The sequence below is a fragment of the Globicephala melas genome, chromosome 19 (genome assembly GCF_963455315.2).
Source record: "Globicephala melas chromosome 19, mGloMel1.2, whole genome shotgun sequence".
NCBI lineage: Eukaryota > Metazoa > Chordata > Mammalia > Artiodactyla > Delphinidae > Globicephala > Globicephala melas.
The window spans coordinates 12,610,297-12,627,935 of NC_083332.1; the positions used below are offsets into that span (position 1 = coordinate 12,610,297).

The 17,639-nt window shown below is 45.8% G+C and overlaps 2 protein-coding genes across 4 annotated transcripts in view; one reads left to right on the forward strand and one right to left on the reverse strand.

Annotated features, from left to right (window-relative positions):
- The window catches only part of FCGBP (Fc gamma binding protein), a 142,871-nt gene that overhangs the window by 50,354 nt on the left and 74,878 nt on the right, over window positions 1-17,639 (forward strand). For 2 of the 3 annotated variants that reach the window (XM_060288453.1, XM_060288452.1), the window contains 4 exons: window positions 4,735-4,865; window positions 9,520-9,611; window positions 11,713-11,838; window positions 15,605-15,732. In XM_060288453.1, the coding sequence (XP_060144436.1) occupies window positions 15,715-15,732 (18 nt within the window). In that variant the 5' untranslated portion in view covers window positions 4,735-4,865; window positions 9,520-9,611; window positions 11,713-11,838; window positions 15,605-15,714. Of the gene's footprint in view, window positions 1-4,734; window positions 4,866-9,143; window positions 9,391-9,519; window positions 9,612-11,712; window positions 11,839-15,604; window positions 15,733-17,639 lie in introns of those variants that run through there. The other variant, XM_060288454.1, reaches the window with a different exon arrangement.
- PSMC4 (proteasome 26S subunit, ATPase 4) lies at window positions 448-8,918 on the reverse strand. The gene is made up of 11 exons (XM_030874259.3): window positions 8,725-8,918; window positions 7,734-7,832; window positions 7,423-7,609; window positions 6,039-6,185; window positions 5,848-5,957; window positions 5,651-5,744; window positions 1,960-2,127; window positions 1,426-1,502; window positions 1,117-1,285; window positions 854-909; window positions 448-681 (listed from the first exon to the last, which is right to left on the reverse strand). Exons 1-11 carry the CDS (start codon window positions 8,758-8,760, stop codon window positions 568-570), a joined length of 1,257 nt encoding a protein of 418 aa, XP_030730119.1. The 5' UTR covers window positions 8,761-8,918; the 3' UTR covers window positions 448-567.

The following is a 17,639-nucleotide window of genomic DNA, read 5'->3' on the forward strand; positions in this document are numbered from 1 at the left end:
ATGGGGAGATGGATAGAGACTTTATTTTCTGGTCAGGGGCTGCAGTCTGCTCATTTTCCATCCTTTTCCCCAAATTTCTGGTCATTTAGTTTGAATTCTTTTTTTTTTGCGGTACGCAGGCCTCTCACTGTTGTGGCCTCTCCCGTTGCGGAGCACAGGCTCCAGACGCGCAGGCTCAGCGGCCATGGCTCGTGGGCCCAGCCGCTCTGCGGCATGTGGGATCTTCCCGGACCGGGGCACGAACCCCGTGTCCCCTGCATCGGCAGGCGGACTCTCAACCACTGCGCCACCAGGGAAGCCCTAGTTTGAATTCTTTACTTCTCTCTCAAGCTGTAACCCAGACCATGTACCTGCTCATCTGTCAGGAGAGCAGGAGGGGCACAGAGGATCCTATTCAAGGCCCAGGTTCTCCAAAGGAGTTAAACTTGTAAGAAGAAATTAAACAGATTTGATCTTGTTAGTTTATTGAATAAATCAATTCTGGGTAAAGAAAAAACAGAACTAGCTTTGGGGACAGAGGCTGGGGAAGTGAGCGAACCCCCAGCCCCTGTGGTGCGGGCAGAGGGGTCACTTGTAAAACTCATGCTCCTGTTCGTCCTTCTTGATGACTGTCTTGTATGCTTTCTCGAAGTCCTTGGCCAGAACAATGTAGCGGTTCTCTCGGACAGCCAACATCCCGCTCTGTTGAGGGATGACAGTTAAAATCTACTCCCTGCACTCCCCGCCCCTAATGATGGTGCAGGAAAAGACAGACGCAGCCTAAGACCCAGGGAGGCAATGATGGACAGGACTGCAGCAGAGTGGAGGGTCTTCACACACCCGCTGCCCAATCTAGAGAGAAACCAGCACTCACCTCCTGACAGATGGAGTTGATATCAGCTCCTGAAATCTTATCTGGTCGGGCCACATCTATGGCAGGTGAGTTAAGGAAACCACTCCATGCATGACTGGGTGAATGCTTGGAGCCAGAAGTCGTTCTTGGGCTGTCTTTGTCACCATCCCCCTCCCCAGACCCTGGTCTCCCACCTGCACAGTCTGGGTGGTGGTGATGGCAGAGGTGGAGATCTAATCCCCATTCTCAACGGTGACCCTCCCCTCGCTTCTAGAGCAGGATACAATCTTCCAAGTCAACCTCCTCAGAGAGGTTCATCTTGCTGGTGATAGTGGAGAAAATCAATCTCTTCTGGCGGCGGTCAGGGAGTGGAAATTCAATTTTACGGTCAAGGCGTCCCGGCCGCAGCAGAGCAGGATCCAGGGTGTCTGCTCTGTTTGTGGCCATGATCACCTGGCATCGGGGACAGGCCAGCTCAGACCTCTGTCCCCACTATACTCCATCCTGTCGCAATACCTATCTCCTCACATGCCAGCCTCCATCCTTCCTGATTCCCACACCACACCTCCCCTCGCCCATCCTGAACCCCAAACCTTGACGTTGACGTTCTGGTCGAATCCATCCATTTGATTCAGTAGCTCCAGCAGGATTCTCTGAACCTCCCTGTCAGCTGGATAGTATATAACACGGTCAGTCCAGGGCATCCCGTATGACAAGCCTGCCCAAGACCCCAGGCCCTGGGACTTCCCTGGTGGCACACTGGTTAATAATCCGCCTGCCAGTGCAGAGGGCACGGGTTCAAGCCCCGGTCCAGGGAGATCTCACATGCCGCGGAGCAACTAAGCCCGTGCGCCACAACTGAGCCTGCGCTCTAGGGCCCGCGAGTCACAACTACTGAGCCCACACGCTGCAACTACTGAAGCCTGTGCGCCTAGAACCAGTGCTCTGCAATGCAGCAAGAGAAGCCTCTGCAATGAGAAGCCTGGGCACCACAACAAAGAGTAGCCCCTGCTCGCTGCAGCTAGAGAAAGCCCACACGCAGCAACGAAGACCCAACACAGCCAAAAAAATAAAATAAATAAATTCATTAAAAAAAAGACCCCAGGCTCTGTTTGGGCATCACTCACCCCCTGTCTGGGCATCGAATCTCTTGGTTGCGATGGCATCAATCTCATCTATGAAGATGATGGCAGGTGCGTTCTCCTTGGCCAGGCGGAACACATCCCGGACCATGCGAGGGCCCTCACCCAGGTACTTCTGTACAAACTCTGAGCCCACAACTCGGATGAATGCAGCTGATGGCAGGATGACAGGGGTTAGACGAGAATGGAACACCTGTAGGGCCCCATAATACTTTAACTGAAACTGAGAATTCCTTGAGGACATCCTTTTCTTTGGATACCCACTCCAAGTAGCCAGGTCATTCTCTCATGACCTGGGCTGGGTTCCAGATCCAGCTAGGCGGACCAGCTTGTACCCCACAGAGACCCAGCAGCACAAATCATGAATCCTGCCTATGGATGTGTCATTTTTTGGCCCAACATTTAGAAATCAGGGTATTAAAAAAAATGTGTCTGTGCTTCGACATACCGACAAAGAAAAGCTAGAGACATTCATGGAATCCAACATACCAAAAAATGTGAATTTCCGGAGTGCTTGAAAGATCAGTAAGAAAACAGGTTTTCCATACACAGGCATCATGCTGCCTTACCAAGAGCTCAAAGGACCCCTTTTGAATATCATGCAAGAGTCAAGAACCAGGAACACATATTCTGACACAATCAACAAGTGGCAATGGGGTTAAAGACAGGTTCTGGGCTTGCCTCTCCTTTCCATCTTTTCTTAGAGTTTAACTTGTTTGTTAGTGACTGGATGTGGCTTTGTGTTGCACGGAGCAACCTCCAGGACACTCCTTCCAGCCACCACAGAGAAAGGAGACACAAAGTCCATTATGTAGATCTGGTCATAAACTAGGAGTTGTGCAAGTTGCAGCCCTGTCCCTCTCTAATGTGGTGGCCACTGGCGGCAAGGGGCTACTGAGCAACCGCAATGTGGCTGGTCCCAAATGAGATGTGCTGTAAATGTGAAATACACACCAGACTTCAAAAGACAGTACAAAAAAGGTAAAATATCTCAATAAATGTCCATCAACAAATGAATAGATAAAGTGTGCTATATACATACAACAGAATATTATTTGGCTTTCAAAAGGAAATAAGTTCTGGCACATGTTTCAACATGGGTAAGCCCCAAAGACATCATGCTCAGGGAAATAAGCCAGCCACAAAAAGACAAATACTCTATGATTCATCCATGTATATGAGGTGCCCAGAACAGGCAAATTCATAGAGACTGAAAGTAGAACAGAGGTTATCAGGGGCTGCGGGGAGGGAGAAATAGGGAATGATTGTCTAATGGGTATGGAGTTACAGTTTGGATGATGAACAAGTCCCAGAAGTGGACAGTGGTGATGGCTGTACAACACTGTGAATCCACTTGATGCCACTTATAAACTGTATATTTATAAAGTGGTTAAAATGGTAAATTTTACGCTATATATTTTACTACAATAAAAAATTATAGAAAAAACTCAAGTTTTGTATCTGCTGCGTGTTAAAATAATAATATTTTTGAGTATACTGGTTAAATAAAAAAACATATTTTAGACGAAGTTCACCTAGTTCTTTTGTTTAAAAAATGAGTACTTAAAAATTTAAATTATATATGTAGCTTCATTATACAGTTGACCCTTGAACAACACAGGGTTTAGGGGTGCTGACCCTCTGTGCATAAAATCTGTGTATAACTTTATAGCTGGCCCTCCAGATCTGCAGTTCTGCCTCTGCGGATTCATCCAACCATACATCATGTGAAAAAAATCTGGGTGTTAAGTGGACCCTCGAAGTTCAAGCCTCTGTTGTTTGAGGGGCAACTGTATTTCTATTGAACCCTGCCTGTCTAAAACCACCCTGATCTCAGGACAACAGTCGAAATCTCTTAGGTTAGCACTAAGACTATTCATATTCACGCCCATTCTGATCCCTGGACCTGCACAGCTCCTCCTTCAGCCAGCCATTCAACAGTTATTTTCTGAGCACCTACCACAATTCAGCTACTGGGCGGGCACTGGAAACACAAAAAAGGACAAACGCACAAGTTCCCTGCCCTCGTCGAGTTTAGTCATGGTCTACTCACCACTACTCACAACTCCCTAAATGAGTTCTTTCCCACCCCCTGGCCTTCGCAAATGCTATTCCTTCTCCCAACTGTGTGCCTGACAGACTCCTCACACCTCTCTCTGGGAACCCCTACCTAAGAGCCTACGCAGAATGGACTGACAACCCTCCTTTAGGGCTATCCCACTACCTTCCTTGCTTCTTTGGAGCACGTGCTACTCTTCAGGCCGTTCCCACCCAAGCTCACCTCCAAGCATAACCCCCGTGCTCACCTGGCTTCAACTACTGGGGCCTCCTCACTGTTCCTAGAACACTAAGCACACACCTGTCTCAAGGCCTTTGCACCCGAGTCCCTCAGCCTGACACACTCCCTCCCCCAGGGGTCCACATGACTCACTCCCTCAAGGCTTCTTCTAGGTCTTCATGTAAATGTCACCTCAGAAAAGTCTTCCCTGACCACCTCCAGTCCCGGCACATAAAGCCGCCGCCCCTGTTATTCCCTATCCCCTGCCCCTTAGTTGTTTTCTTCAGGCATTAGCACCACATGACATATAATCTCTTCATTCATCTGTTAGTGCTTCCTCAACTAAGACATCACCTTTACGGGGGGGACTTTCTTCTGTTCACGGCCATGCCTTCCGCACCTAGAACACAGCTTGGTACATATTAGGTGCTCAATAAATGTTAACTGACTGAGTTCTAAGTGTTTATTTTCCTTTTTTTCAGCCACACTGGGAGATTCTCCAATGCAGGGGACAGGTCTGACTCATCCCTACATCCCAGCACCTGGGAGAGCAGAAGTTCAATGAATGATCATGACAATGGCTAACATTTACTGTCCACTTACTACGTGCCAGGTATGGTTTTAGAAGCTTTATATTGATTTAATCCTCTGAATAATCCAGAAAATTAAGAAATGGAGGCACAGAGAGGCTAACTTGCCAAGTAGTTACATAAACTAACTTACGTAAGTAGTACTAACTTATATAAGTAGGTGTAGGGGGGCCAGATTTCAGACACAGGCAGTCTGGCCCAGAAAACACACTGCTTACCCACTGCCCTCTACTGCTCCTTGGCTTAGATATATTAAGATTTTAAGATGAGCTGAGTCCTGTCCTTAGGCTTTACAAACAGTAATACAGTGACTTTCAGACATCTTTGTTTAGAACCTACAAGAAGAAATACATCTGTCGACAACCACAGCACACCTGTGTACAATGTTTGTGTGTGTTCACAAACAATACAAGTTCTTACTATGTGGGGTGGACTCCAACGTTTTCTGTTCTGTTTCATTTTTTTAAATTTTTTTAGCTGGTTGCAACCCATGAATTTGAATTCATAATTACTAATGGGTCATTAGTAATGACCCATTAGTAGGAAAAACATGGCATTATTTCATTAATTCCCCACAATCATGCTGTGAAATGAGTGTTCTATTAGATGAGGAAGTTGAGGCACGAGAGTAAAGTCACTTCCCCAGGACGGCACAGCCACTCAGTCAGACGCACACTGGGTCTTTGAACCTAGAGCCCATGTTCTTAATCGCTGTGCCACACTACTTCCTGGGGAGGATGAGAGAACTGAGGGCAAGGTCGGAAGAGCCCAGAAAGTCAGAGCTCGGGGGAGGGGCCAAGCGGCTCACCTGTCGTGTGATGAGCCACAGCCTTTGCCAACATGGTCTTCCCGCAGCCGGGCGGGCCATACATGAGGACGCCTCGGGGAGGGTCGATGCCGATCTGAAGCACAGAGGTGGAGAAAAGCATGAGCCGGGGAGTCCATCACCAACTGGAGACATGGTGGGGATGGCCTCTCCCTTCCCTGCCAGCTCCAGCTCCTCACCTGCTTGTAGAGCTCAAAGTGCGTAAGGGGGAGCTCCACGGCCTCCCGCACCTCCTGCTTCTGGATGTCCATGCCCCCGATGTCCGCGTACATCACGTCTGGCTTCTGATCTGGTGGAAGAGCAGAGCTGGGGCTCCCAGCCTGGCCCGCAGGGTCCCCTCAGGCCTCCCTGGCCCTGGGCTCCCCCTCACCTGAGGTGAGCATCATGATGCTGCTGTCGGCCTCAGGAGGCAGCACGTCCACCAGGGCGTTGCTGTGCTTGTGGAGGGCCACCGAGGCGTTGGGCTTGAGCAGCTCCCGGTCGATGGTGCTCAGGATGCGCACATAGTAGTTGGAGCCTTTGGGAAGAGGACAAGAAGGGAGAGGGGAAAATGAGAAGTGCCAGAACCTCAAAACTGCCGACCTCACAGCTGTACCTCCAGGCCGACAGTATCTCTCACTCAGACCCCAAATGGCCCTCCTGGCTTCTAGTCTTGCCTCCTCCAGTCCACCCCGGCATCCATCCACACTAACAACTTCCCTGTCTATCCCTGACTCTTGAGCTCCAGCCCCAGGTGACCAGCAGCCTCCTGGAATGCCTGCCCATGGACATCCCCACGGCATGTCTCACTCACCATGTCTCAGTATCTTCCCCCCATTTATGCTGCTCCTCCTGGGTCTCTGTCTCAGGGAGGCCCATGGTGCCGAGTCACTAGCGAGAGCTCTAAGCCTCATTCTGGACTCTTCTCTGCTTCCCTCCACAGCCTGCCAGTCACCATGGCGGTCCACCAGCCTCCTAAAATGTCTCTCTGACTAATCCCTTCCCTCCTGCCCAGGGACCCTGCCCTGATTCAGCACCATCCTCTCCCATCTAGGTCTCTGCAGCAGAATCCTTCTTGCTTGCCCAGCCTCCAGTCTCACATCCCCAGTCCACCTTCTACATTTATGGTAGTGACACACACATCTCTTTCTGGCCTCAGTCTCTCTCCTGACCTTCAGACCTGGCTGTCCAGTGACCTCCCAGACACTTCCCTGTGATGTCCCAGACGGCCCTCACTGTCTCCCTGCAAACCTGCTTTTCTGCCCATGTCTCCATCTCAGGGATAGCCACTGTCCCCCTGAGTCCTAAAGATCAAAGACACAGGCCTCATTGTGGATATCTCCCTCCCTTCACTACCTCACTACCAGCCCATCAGTCCAATTCCAGGCCCAGTCACACACCTTTCCCCGCAAACTTGATAAGAATATGGCTTGGTCCAGAGGAGCAGAGGCCAGAAGCACGAAAAGACAGATAAGATGCAGAGACAACACCCATCATGAAGGCAGAGCCTAGACCCACGGTAATAACAGCAGCTCCCGTATACTGGGTCCTTACCAGAGCCCAATCTCTTAACACTTCACCTGTGCTTTCAAATTGTAGGTCCCAACCCAGTAGTAGTTGTGAAATCATTTGAGAGTCATGACCAGAACGTTGTTTAAAACAAAACAGACTAGAACAAAATGGGAAACTAGTTAAGAGCATGTCACAATACACACACATAGAGAAAGAGAGAACGTAAAATATATTTCCAGATGAGTAAACAACCCCCCACGCACCTGTGGTGGAGCCCACGATGGCTGTATTCTGATCCACAGCCTCCAGAAACTGCCCAATAACCAGTGGGATGCTCTGGATTCGCTTCACCTCCTCCTGGGCATGGAGGAATTCCTTCTTCAGGTTCTTTTGCTCATCCTTGATGTACTCCTCCTGCACCTCCAGGAACTCCAGCTCTTGCTGCAGCTTCTGTGAGCAGAGAGGGAAGAGGTAGGGGATGGCTCCAGGCCTTGCTGAGCCAAGGAGCAGTGGAAGGTGGGGGAAGTATGGGATGCTGGGCCCTGTGCAGGGTCCGGATTGGGTTTGAATGTACCTTGTAGCGGCTGTACAGGTCCTCAAGGTCCTCAGGCTCAGGCCCCAGGAAGGACAGGCCAGTCTGGGGCCGTGACACAGACAGGGCTGGGATCTCATCCTAGACCATGGAGGGAAACTCAGGTTGGAAGAAGAAGGTCCCCTTATGAAAGTATCTAGAGCCCCCCTCCCAATTCACCATGAAGTCACTTGGCCCCTAACAGGCTCCTGACATCATTCAGCTCCCTAAATAGATCCTGGAAACCTCTCAGTCCCCTAAACAGGTTTCTGAAGTCACCCAACTCCTCACAGGCCCCTCGGTCAAACAGCCTTCCAAACAGATCTTCTGGTATCATATGGCACGTGTCACGTGTCTGCAATGTCACCCAACTCCCATCTAGGGCCTAAATGTCTGATCAACTCCTTACTAGACCCCAATGCCCTCCAGGCCCCCTCAACAGGTTCCTAATATCACATGGCTCTCTCAATTGACAAAGTCACCATGCCTTCATACAGTCCAGGCGTTACTCAATTACCTCCCGAAGACGCCTCATGTCACAGAACTCCAGCTCACACTAGACCCTTATGTCATCCAGCTCCCAGGTAGTCCCCAAACATCACTCGGCCAGACCACATACATTACTCGGCCCTCCAACACCAGCTAAGACCCGAATGTCAGTCAGCTCCCCAGCCCAGCCGCAGATATCATTCGGCCCCACGGCCGAATCCCACACATCACTCACTACCGACCCATCCCCAGTGCCGCCGGGTCACCGATGTCACAGCATTCCCAGCTAAACCTCGAAATCATTCAGTCCCAAAGAACCTCTGATGTCACTCGTTTCCCCAGACCAGCTTTCCGAGCCCTACTGCCCTCCCAGCATCACTCAGCCACAGCCCAGGCCTCGGGACGGCACGAAGCTCTCCACTGAGACCTCCGAAAACACTCAGACCCAGGCCTGGATCCCGAAGTCGCTCAACATCCCATTCAGGTCGGCTTCGCCCTCTCGGACCTGAGCTTTCTCCACCAGGATGCCTATCTCCTCCATAGCGACCAAGCCGGCCTCTGTGCAGCCCGGCCTAAGCCAGTCACCGCTTCCGCTGATGCCACCGGAAAGCCAGGGCCTGGATGGATTCTGGAAAACGTAGTTTAAGACACCAAGGAGGGACGGCCGGATGGCCCGGATAGGCCGGATAGGTAAAGGGCAGGGCGACCTAGTCCTGAGCTCCTCCCCCAAGATATGCTCATGCGCACTCCGTACCGCGCGAGCGCGCGGGCGGGCCCGGGGCGGTGCGCGTGTGCAATAGCGCGCCATGGCGCAGTCTCGCACGGCGTTCTCGCTCTCGGGTTTTCTCGCCGGCGCGCTGCCTCGTTGCTCTTTGACCAGAAGAGTTTCCCAGAGATCTGTCAGAGTCTGATGGCAAAGTGCTCTTTTATCTTTAGTGGCGGGGCTGGAGCTGCCTTTGGCCGGGTTTCGCAGAGGGGCTCTTTTAGGGGGTTTCCAAGTAGGCTGCAGCCGAGGATTGCCCCCCGCGCGGGGGCTGGAAGACGGGGGCTGCCCCTGAGAATGACACTTCTTACCGGGCTCCATCCCGGGGGTGAGGAGCCCCAAGCCTGCCATTACCAGTTACTTCATTACCGTGAATCAAGTAGAACCCACGCATTAGGGCTGGAGAAGGTGAGGCAGCGGTGCCAGGAGTTGGGTCACGCAGGAAAACTGCATGCCTATATAGACCAGGCCCTGTGCTTAAGTCTTACATGCTCACCTCATCGAATCTTGACAGACATTATGTTCCCTCTTTTACAGGGAAAGAAACCAGAGCGCGGGGCCCCAGATTGTCGGTCCTCAAAGCCTGTTCTTCTGGCCGCTGTTCATCACACCAGCTACAGTTTTGTCAAGTAAACTTTTTATTCAAGTATAAGTACAGAGAAGTATACATATCATTAGTGTGCAGTTCAACGAATTTACACAAAGTAAACACACCCATATAACCAATACTCAGATCAAAAAACCAAACAGAGAAGCCCCCAGAAGCTCTGCACATGCTCTTTCTGCCACCCTCATCCCCTCTGAAAGTTATCATTTACCTGATTTCTAACAGCATGGATTACTTTGTCTGTTTCAAACTCTCTAGGGACCCATACAGTGTGTACTGTGTTTTTACCTTCTTTTACTTAACATGTTTGTGAGATTCATATTGTGTGTAGGGATAGTTCTTTCATTTTCATTTGTGTATGGTTTCCATTGTGTGAATATGCCTAAAACTAGATATTTTCCTGTTTGGGGCTATACTGATGCTATGAATATTCTAATACATTTCTTTGGTAAACATGGGAATATACTCCAGGGCAGGTATGTGTTTAGCTTTAGCAGACACTGTCAAACTATAGTACTAACTTACACTCCCACCAGTGGAGCATGCATTTGATACAGTCTGTCATAAAAATTTTTTTTTTGTGCAACATCACTAATTATTAGAGAAATGCAAATCAAAACTACAATGAGATACCACCTCACACCGGTCAGAATGGTCATCATTAAAAAGTCTACAAATAACAAATGCTGGAGAGGGTGTGGAGAAAAGGGAACCCTCCTGCACTGTTGGTGGGAATGTAAGTTGATGCATCCACTGTGGAAAACAGTATGGAGGTTCCTCAGAAAACTAAAAATAGAATTACCATATGATCCAGCGATCCCACTCCTGGGCATATAACCAGACAAAACTATAATTGTAAAAGATACATGTACCCCTATGTCATAGCAGCACTATTCACCATAGCCTAAACAACATAATGTCTATCGACAGATGAATGGATAAAGAAGGTGTGGTACATATATACAATGGAATACTACTCAGCCATAAAAAGAACAAAATAATGCCATTTGCAGCAACATGGATACAACTACAGACTATCATACTAAGTGAAGTCAGAAAGAGAAAGACAAATACCATATGATATCACTTATGAGTGGGATCTAAAATATGGCACAAATGAACCTATCTACAAAAGAGAAACAGACTCACAGACATAGAGAACAGACTTGTGGTTGCCAAGGGGGATGGGGGAAGGGAGGGGGATGGACTGGGAGTTTGGGGTTGGTAGATGCAAACTATTACATTTAGAATGGATAAACGACAAGGTCCTAATGTATAGCACAGAGAACTATATTCAGTATCCTGTGATAAACCATAATGGAAAAGAATATTAAAAAAGAATGCAAAAAAAATTTTTTTCCGCCATTCTCAGCGGTGTGTGGTGGGTTGTCACACTAGACACCGTTTTGTGTGAGTACTTTTAGCCAGGCGATACCCAAACCGTGATCTCTGAATCCTTACAACACTTTCAGTGGTAGGTTTGCGTTTCCTCATTTTACAGATGAGGACACTGAGGCTCAGACAAGAGAAAGTCACTTCCACTAAGTCAAAGAAAGTCAGTGGTTCCTGCTCAGTGTCAGCCCTACACAGGGGGAACCCAGAGATTAATCAGATCTGGTCCCTGTCTTCCTAGTTTAAGGTCCCAGTGTTTTTATTTCCACAAAAAAGGGAAAACAATGGCAACAAGTCCTTCCTTTTTTCTCTGCATTGACAACCCTCAGTTCCATCTTTCATATCTCTGTCTAACACCCAGAAGGCATCCCAGATTTCTACTTGAGTCTTAGAGTCTATGAGTTATTCCCCCAAGCCCAGTCAAATTGTCTCCAAGTTCTCTTTGCTACCTTTGGCAATGATAAATCAATGTATCCCTTTGGAATCTTTATGGAGAATAATCATAAGTAGCCATTTCCTGAACACTGACCATGTACCTGGTTCTTTGCTAAGCATTTTACCTCATTATCTCATTTAATCTTCACAACAATCTTAGGGGGTAGTAAAAGTAACCACTTATACAGAGTCCTTACCTTGTGCCAGGGACTCATGCGTGTCTTATATATATCATGATTTAATCTCAGATTCAAGTGGGATTTGAAATGGGAGCTGTTGTCTTCTTTCTTTTTCAGGTCCTACATGAGAAACCAGGCTCAGAGAGGTGAAGTCACTTGCCCAAGATTACACAGCAAGTAAATGGTAGACCTGGCATTCAAATCCAGAGCCTATCATTTGGATTTGCAGATGATCTTTGACAGGTAAGCCAGTTGTTTTCAAAAAGGAGGACATCAAATCATTTAGGGAGATTTTTCAAGCTAGACCCACCTTTCCTAGCACCCTATCATTATGACTCTCCCCTCCATCTCGCAGTTAAGAACCACACTTCTAGGTCATTTCACAGTGGGCATATTAAAGCCAGGACCAGCCCAGCTGACTAAAATTTAACTCCCCTGGTTTAAGGCCAGGGCTTTCTTCCTCTCGACTATACTGCCTTCTAACAGAAGTCCTGAGCAGCTCTTGTTTTGAGTGAGGGGGTTCATGAATCTGTGTCTTTAGAGCCCTGGGTGAGGCTAAGTGCATACAGGAGCCAGCAGACAGGTCTGTAAAGATAGCTGGGCTGGCAGAGAACCTATTCCTCATCTACAGAGAGTGGTTGAAACTCAACTCCAGCCACAATAGCCATGCCAGAGTGTTGGCCTATTGTTGCCAGATCTGGTGTTTCAACAGAAGTCAAGAATCTAGAGTTTCAAGTGAAGTCCTTTTTTTTTTGGCCGCACTGTGCAGCATGTGGGATCTTAGTTCCCGGACCAGGGATTGAACCCGCACACCCTGCAGTGGAAGCGCGAAGTCTTAACCACTGGACCTCCAGGGAAGTCCCTGTCAAGTGAAGTCTTCTAATTTTTAAATGTTGACAACAAATTCAAACACAAAAACACCATGCAAGCCAAATAAAACACATCTGGGGGCTTCGTATAGTAGATAGATGACACCTGGTCTAGGTTTATATCCTGTCCCCAGTATTACTATCAAAGGCCCAGGAAGGAAGAGATTTACTTAGTCCCAGGGTAGAAGTGGAGGGAGGGGTCTGAACTATTCAGAAGGCAGCAAAAATATGGAGTAAAGGTTAGGTAAGTATTAAACTCTGGGAAGGAGCAAATGTAAATGTCTAACAATAAATGATTGGTTAAATAACCTTTAAACCATCCATCCATTATAGGCTATCACAATTTTAAAAAGTGGTATAGAATATTTAATGATATGCCATATGTTCACAAAATATGTAACACCTAAAAAAAATAGACAACAAAGCAATACAGTATAAACCCTTCTCAAAAGTCTTTTTATTTTGAAATTTCAGTTACAGAAACTTCTCAGACTGGTAAATACTCTTTACCCAGATTCCCCAAATGTTAATATTTGAACACATTTGCTTTATCATTCTCTTTTTCTCTATATGTTCATTCTTATATATGTGTGTATGTGTACACATACATATTACACATATAGCTTATGTATATTATACATATGTCTATATAATTTGTTTATTTTAACTGCTACTAGGATTTTTATTTGGATTGCATTAAATCGATAGATCAATTTGGAGAGAACTGGCACCTTAACAATATTGTCTTCCCATTCATAATAGTGGTATGTCTCTCCATTTATTTAGTTCTTCTTTGATTTCCTTCTTTAGTGTTTGTCCCTTTCAGTATACAGACACGGCACATATTTTGCTAGACTTATACCTAATACAATTTTTCAAGCTATTTAAAATAGTGCTTTTTAAAAAAACAGGTATAATTGATATACCATAAACCGCACATATTCAAAGTATACGATTTGATAAGTTTTGGCATACATGTACACGCAATACCATCACCAGAGTCAAGATAATGAACATATCTATTACCCTCAAAAGTTTCTTCACGTCCCTTTGTACTCTCTTCCTCCTGCCCTCTCCTTGCCTCCATGTGCGAAAACTCTCATCCATTTGCACATTTTAGAATTTTATGTAAATGGAATCATATGGTGTGCACTCTTTCACTCGCATTATTCTCACATCCATGTTATTGTGTGTATCAAGAGTTCATTCCTTTTTATTGCTGAGTGTTCCATTGTATTGATTGACAGTCTTTGGCTATTACAAGTAAAGTTGTTATGAACATTTATATACAAGTTGGACGTGTGCTTTTATTTCTCTTGGGTAAATACCTAGGGGTGGAATGGCTAGGTCATATGGTAGGTGTACGTTTAACTTTTTAAGGAGCTGCCAAACTGATTCCCAAAGTGGTTGTACCATTTTACATTCCCATTAGCAGTGTGAGAGTTCTCATTGCTCCACATCCTCACCAAATACTCCCTGACTTTTGAATCAGTCTTTTCAATTTTAGACATTCTAATGGGTATAGTTTACATCTGAATTTACCTAGTGACTAACAGTGTTGAGCCATTTTTTTTCTTACCATCCATACATCTTTGGTGGAGTGCTTCTTCAAATCATTTGCCCTTTTTTTTTTTTTTTTTTTTGCGGTACGCGGGCCTCCTCTCACTGTTGTGGCCTCTCCCATTGCGGAGCACAGGCTCCGGACGCGCAGGCCCAGCGGCCATGGCTCACGGGCCCAGGCGCTCCGCGGCACGTGGGATCCTCCCGGACCGAGGCACGAACCCGTGTCCCCTGCATCGGCAGGCGGACTCTCAACCACTGCGCCACCAGGGAAGCCCGATGTTCTTGATTTTTAAATCCACTTTATCAAATTTTTAATGGATCATGCTCTCAGTTTGCCTAAAAAATCTTTGCCTAATGGAAATTCACAAAGATTTTTCCTCTATGTTTTCTTCTAAAAGTTTTGTAGTTTCATATTTTACATTTAGATCTGTGATGCATTTTGAGTTGTTTTTTGTATATGGTGCAAAGTGTTGATCAAAGTTTATGTTTTTGCATATAGATACCCAGTTGTTCCAGCACCATTTGTTGAAAAAACTCTTCCCAGTGAATTACCTTGAAACTTTGTCAAAATTCAATTGACTATGCATGTGTGGATCTCTCTGTGGACTGTTTTTACTCCTGATCTATTTTTCTATCTTGACACCAATACCACATTGTCTTAAGCTTTATACTATAGCTTTATAAATCTTAAAGTTCAGTAGTGGAAGTCTTCCAACTTTATTCTTATTTTTCAAAGTTATTTTGTTTATTCTACATACATAGCATTTCTATAAGAATTTTGGAATCTGCTCTTCAATTTTTGTAAAAAATTCTTACAGGATTGGATTTGGGAATGTATTGGATCTATGGACTAATTTGGAGAAAACTGACATCTTAGCATTGTATTTTCCAATCTATGAGCTCAATATATTTCTCCACTTATTTAGGTATACCTTAATTTCTCCCAGCACTGTTTTTTAGTTTTTAGTGTACAGATCTTATACATGTTTGGTCAGAATTATCCCTATGTATTTCATATACTTAATGATCTTACAAATGGTATTTAAAATTTTTTTTATTTTTAATTTTTGGTTCCTAGTACATGGAAATATGATTTACTTTTGCACATTATCCTGTGACCTTGTCAAAATCATCTACACATCATGGGATCATGATCATGGGATCATCTACACATCATGCCATCAATGAATAGAGATTGTTTTCTTTCCTTTTTTTTATAAATTTATTTTTATTTTAGTTTTATTTATTTTTGGCTGTGTTGGGTCTTCGTTGCTGTGCTCAGGCCTTCTCTAGTTGCAGTGAGCGGGGGGCTACTCTTCGTTGTGGTGCGTGGGCTTCTCATTACAGTGGCTTCTCTTGTGGAGCACAGGCTCTAGGTGTGCGGGCTTCAGTAGTTGTGGGACATGGGCTTAGTCGCTCCACGGCATGTGGGATCTTCCCGGACCAGGGCTGGAACCCCGTGTCCCCTGCATTGGCAGGCGGATTCTTTTTTTTTTTTTTTAATCATTACAATCGCTTTATTTTTTATTATATTAAATACAACATTTGCAGTATTAAATGCATTTTTTCCTCCTCAGGCTTGCTTTTGGAAGATAACCCTTCAATTCGTGCCATCACTTTGGGACATGGACATATCCTGGTGGGAACGAAAAATGGAGAGATCCTGGAAATTGATAAGAATGGCCCAATGACACTGCTCATTCAGGTACTGTGTTTGCACACATCCTAAACCACAATTCACACCAGAGCTGGAACCAGGGTGAGGCAACGGGGGGCACTTAGGGCGCAAAATTTAAGGAGACACTCACTATCAGGGTCAGGCAAATGCTGTATTAATCATCTATTGCTGTATAACAAATTGTCACAAACTTAGCAGCTTAAAACAAAAACATTCCTCATCTTATGGTTTCTGCAGGTCAGGAGCCTGAACACAGTTTAACTGGGTCCTCTGTTTAAGGTTTTCTAAGGCTGCAGTAAGGGCCAGGGCTGTGGTCTCATCTGAGGCTTAACTGTGGATCTGCTCCAAGGTCACTCGAGTTGTTGGCAGAGTTCAGTTCGTTGGGGATGCAGGACTGAGGGCTTCCGTTTCTTGCTGGCTATTGGCCAGAGGCCACCCTCAGCTCTCAGAGGCTGCCTATAGTTCCTCATCACATGGGGTTCCCCAACATGGCTGCTTGCTTCCTCAAAGAGAGCAAGGGAAAGAGGAAGAACAGGTACTACTGTGCCTTTAAGTAACTTTAAATAACATAATCATATCATCACATATGTGTAATCATGAACATCCATCCCCTTTGCCATATTTTATTGGTTGGTAACAAGCCACAGGCTATACCACACTCAAAGGGAGGTGGTTACACAAGAGTGTGAAAACCAAGAGCATCATGAGGGTCACCTGTCCAGCACAGTCTGCCCTCTGGCCACCAATTATCATGTCTCTACCACATGCAAAATACATCCCCCCCCCAAGGTCCCCAAGAGCCTTATCCCATCATAGTATCTGTTCAAAGTCCATAATCTCATTGTCTAAATCAGGCCCAGGTGTGGGTGGGGCTGCTTGGGTGTATTTCCTCTTGATCTGTCAAAATCTGCAGGCGGATTCTTAACTACTGCACCACCAGGGAAGTCCCGAGATTGTTTTATTTCTTCCTTTTCCTTTTTAAAATATATTTTTATTGTGGTAAAAGTCACATAATATAAAACACTATTTTAGCCATATTTAACTGTACAGTTCAGTGGCACCAAGTACATTCACATTGTTGTGCAACTCTCATCATCATCCATCTCCCGAATTTCTCACCTTCCTAACCTGAAACTTTGTCCCCATTAAACACTAATTCCCCTGGACTTCCCAGGTGGCCCAGTGGTTAAGACTTCGCCTTCCAATGCAGGGGGTGTGGGTTTGATCCCTGGTCAGGGAGCCAAGATCCCACATGCCTCAGGGCTAAAAAACCAGAACATAAAACAGAAGCAATATTGTAACAAATTCAATAAAGACAAAAAAAAATGGTCCACATCAAAAAAAAAAAAAAAGATAGGAGCACTAACTCCCCATTCCCCCTCCCCCTCGAGGGGGGTCCCTGACATACCAATGTACTTTCTGACTCTATGAATTTGACTATTCTAGGTACCTCGTATATATAAGTGGAATCAAACAGTATTTGTCTGCACCTACTGTATATTGGAATGCATTTTTAAGGTTAACTTAATATATGTCCTTCAAACAGATTGTACCTTCTTTTTTTCCCACTCTGCTATACAGTAGGTTCTCATTAGTTATCTATTTTATACATATTAGTGTATATATGTCAATCCCAGTCTCCCAGTTTATCCCACCCCGCCTCTTTCCCTTCTCGGTGTCCATACATTTGTTCTCTATGTCTGTGTCTCTATTTCTGCTTTGCAAATAGGTTCATCTGTACTATTTTTCTAGATTCCACATATATGCGTTAATATATGATATTTATTTTTCTCTTTCTGACTTACTTCACTCTGTATGACAGTCTCTAGGTCCATCCACGTCTCGGCAAATGGCACAATTTTGTTCCTTTTAATGGCTGAGTAATATTATTTCTTCCTTTTCAATGTGTATATATATATTTTTTCCTGCCTTCT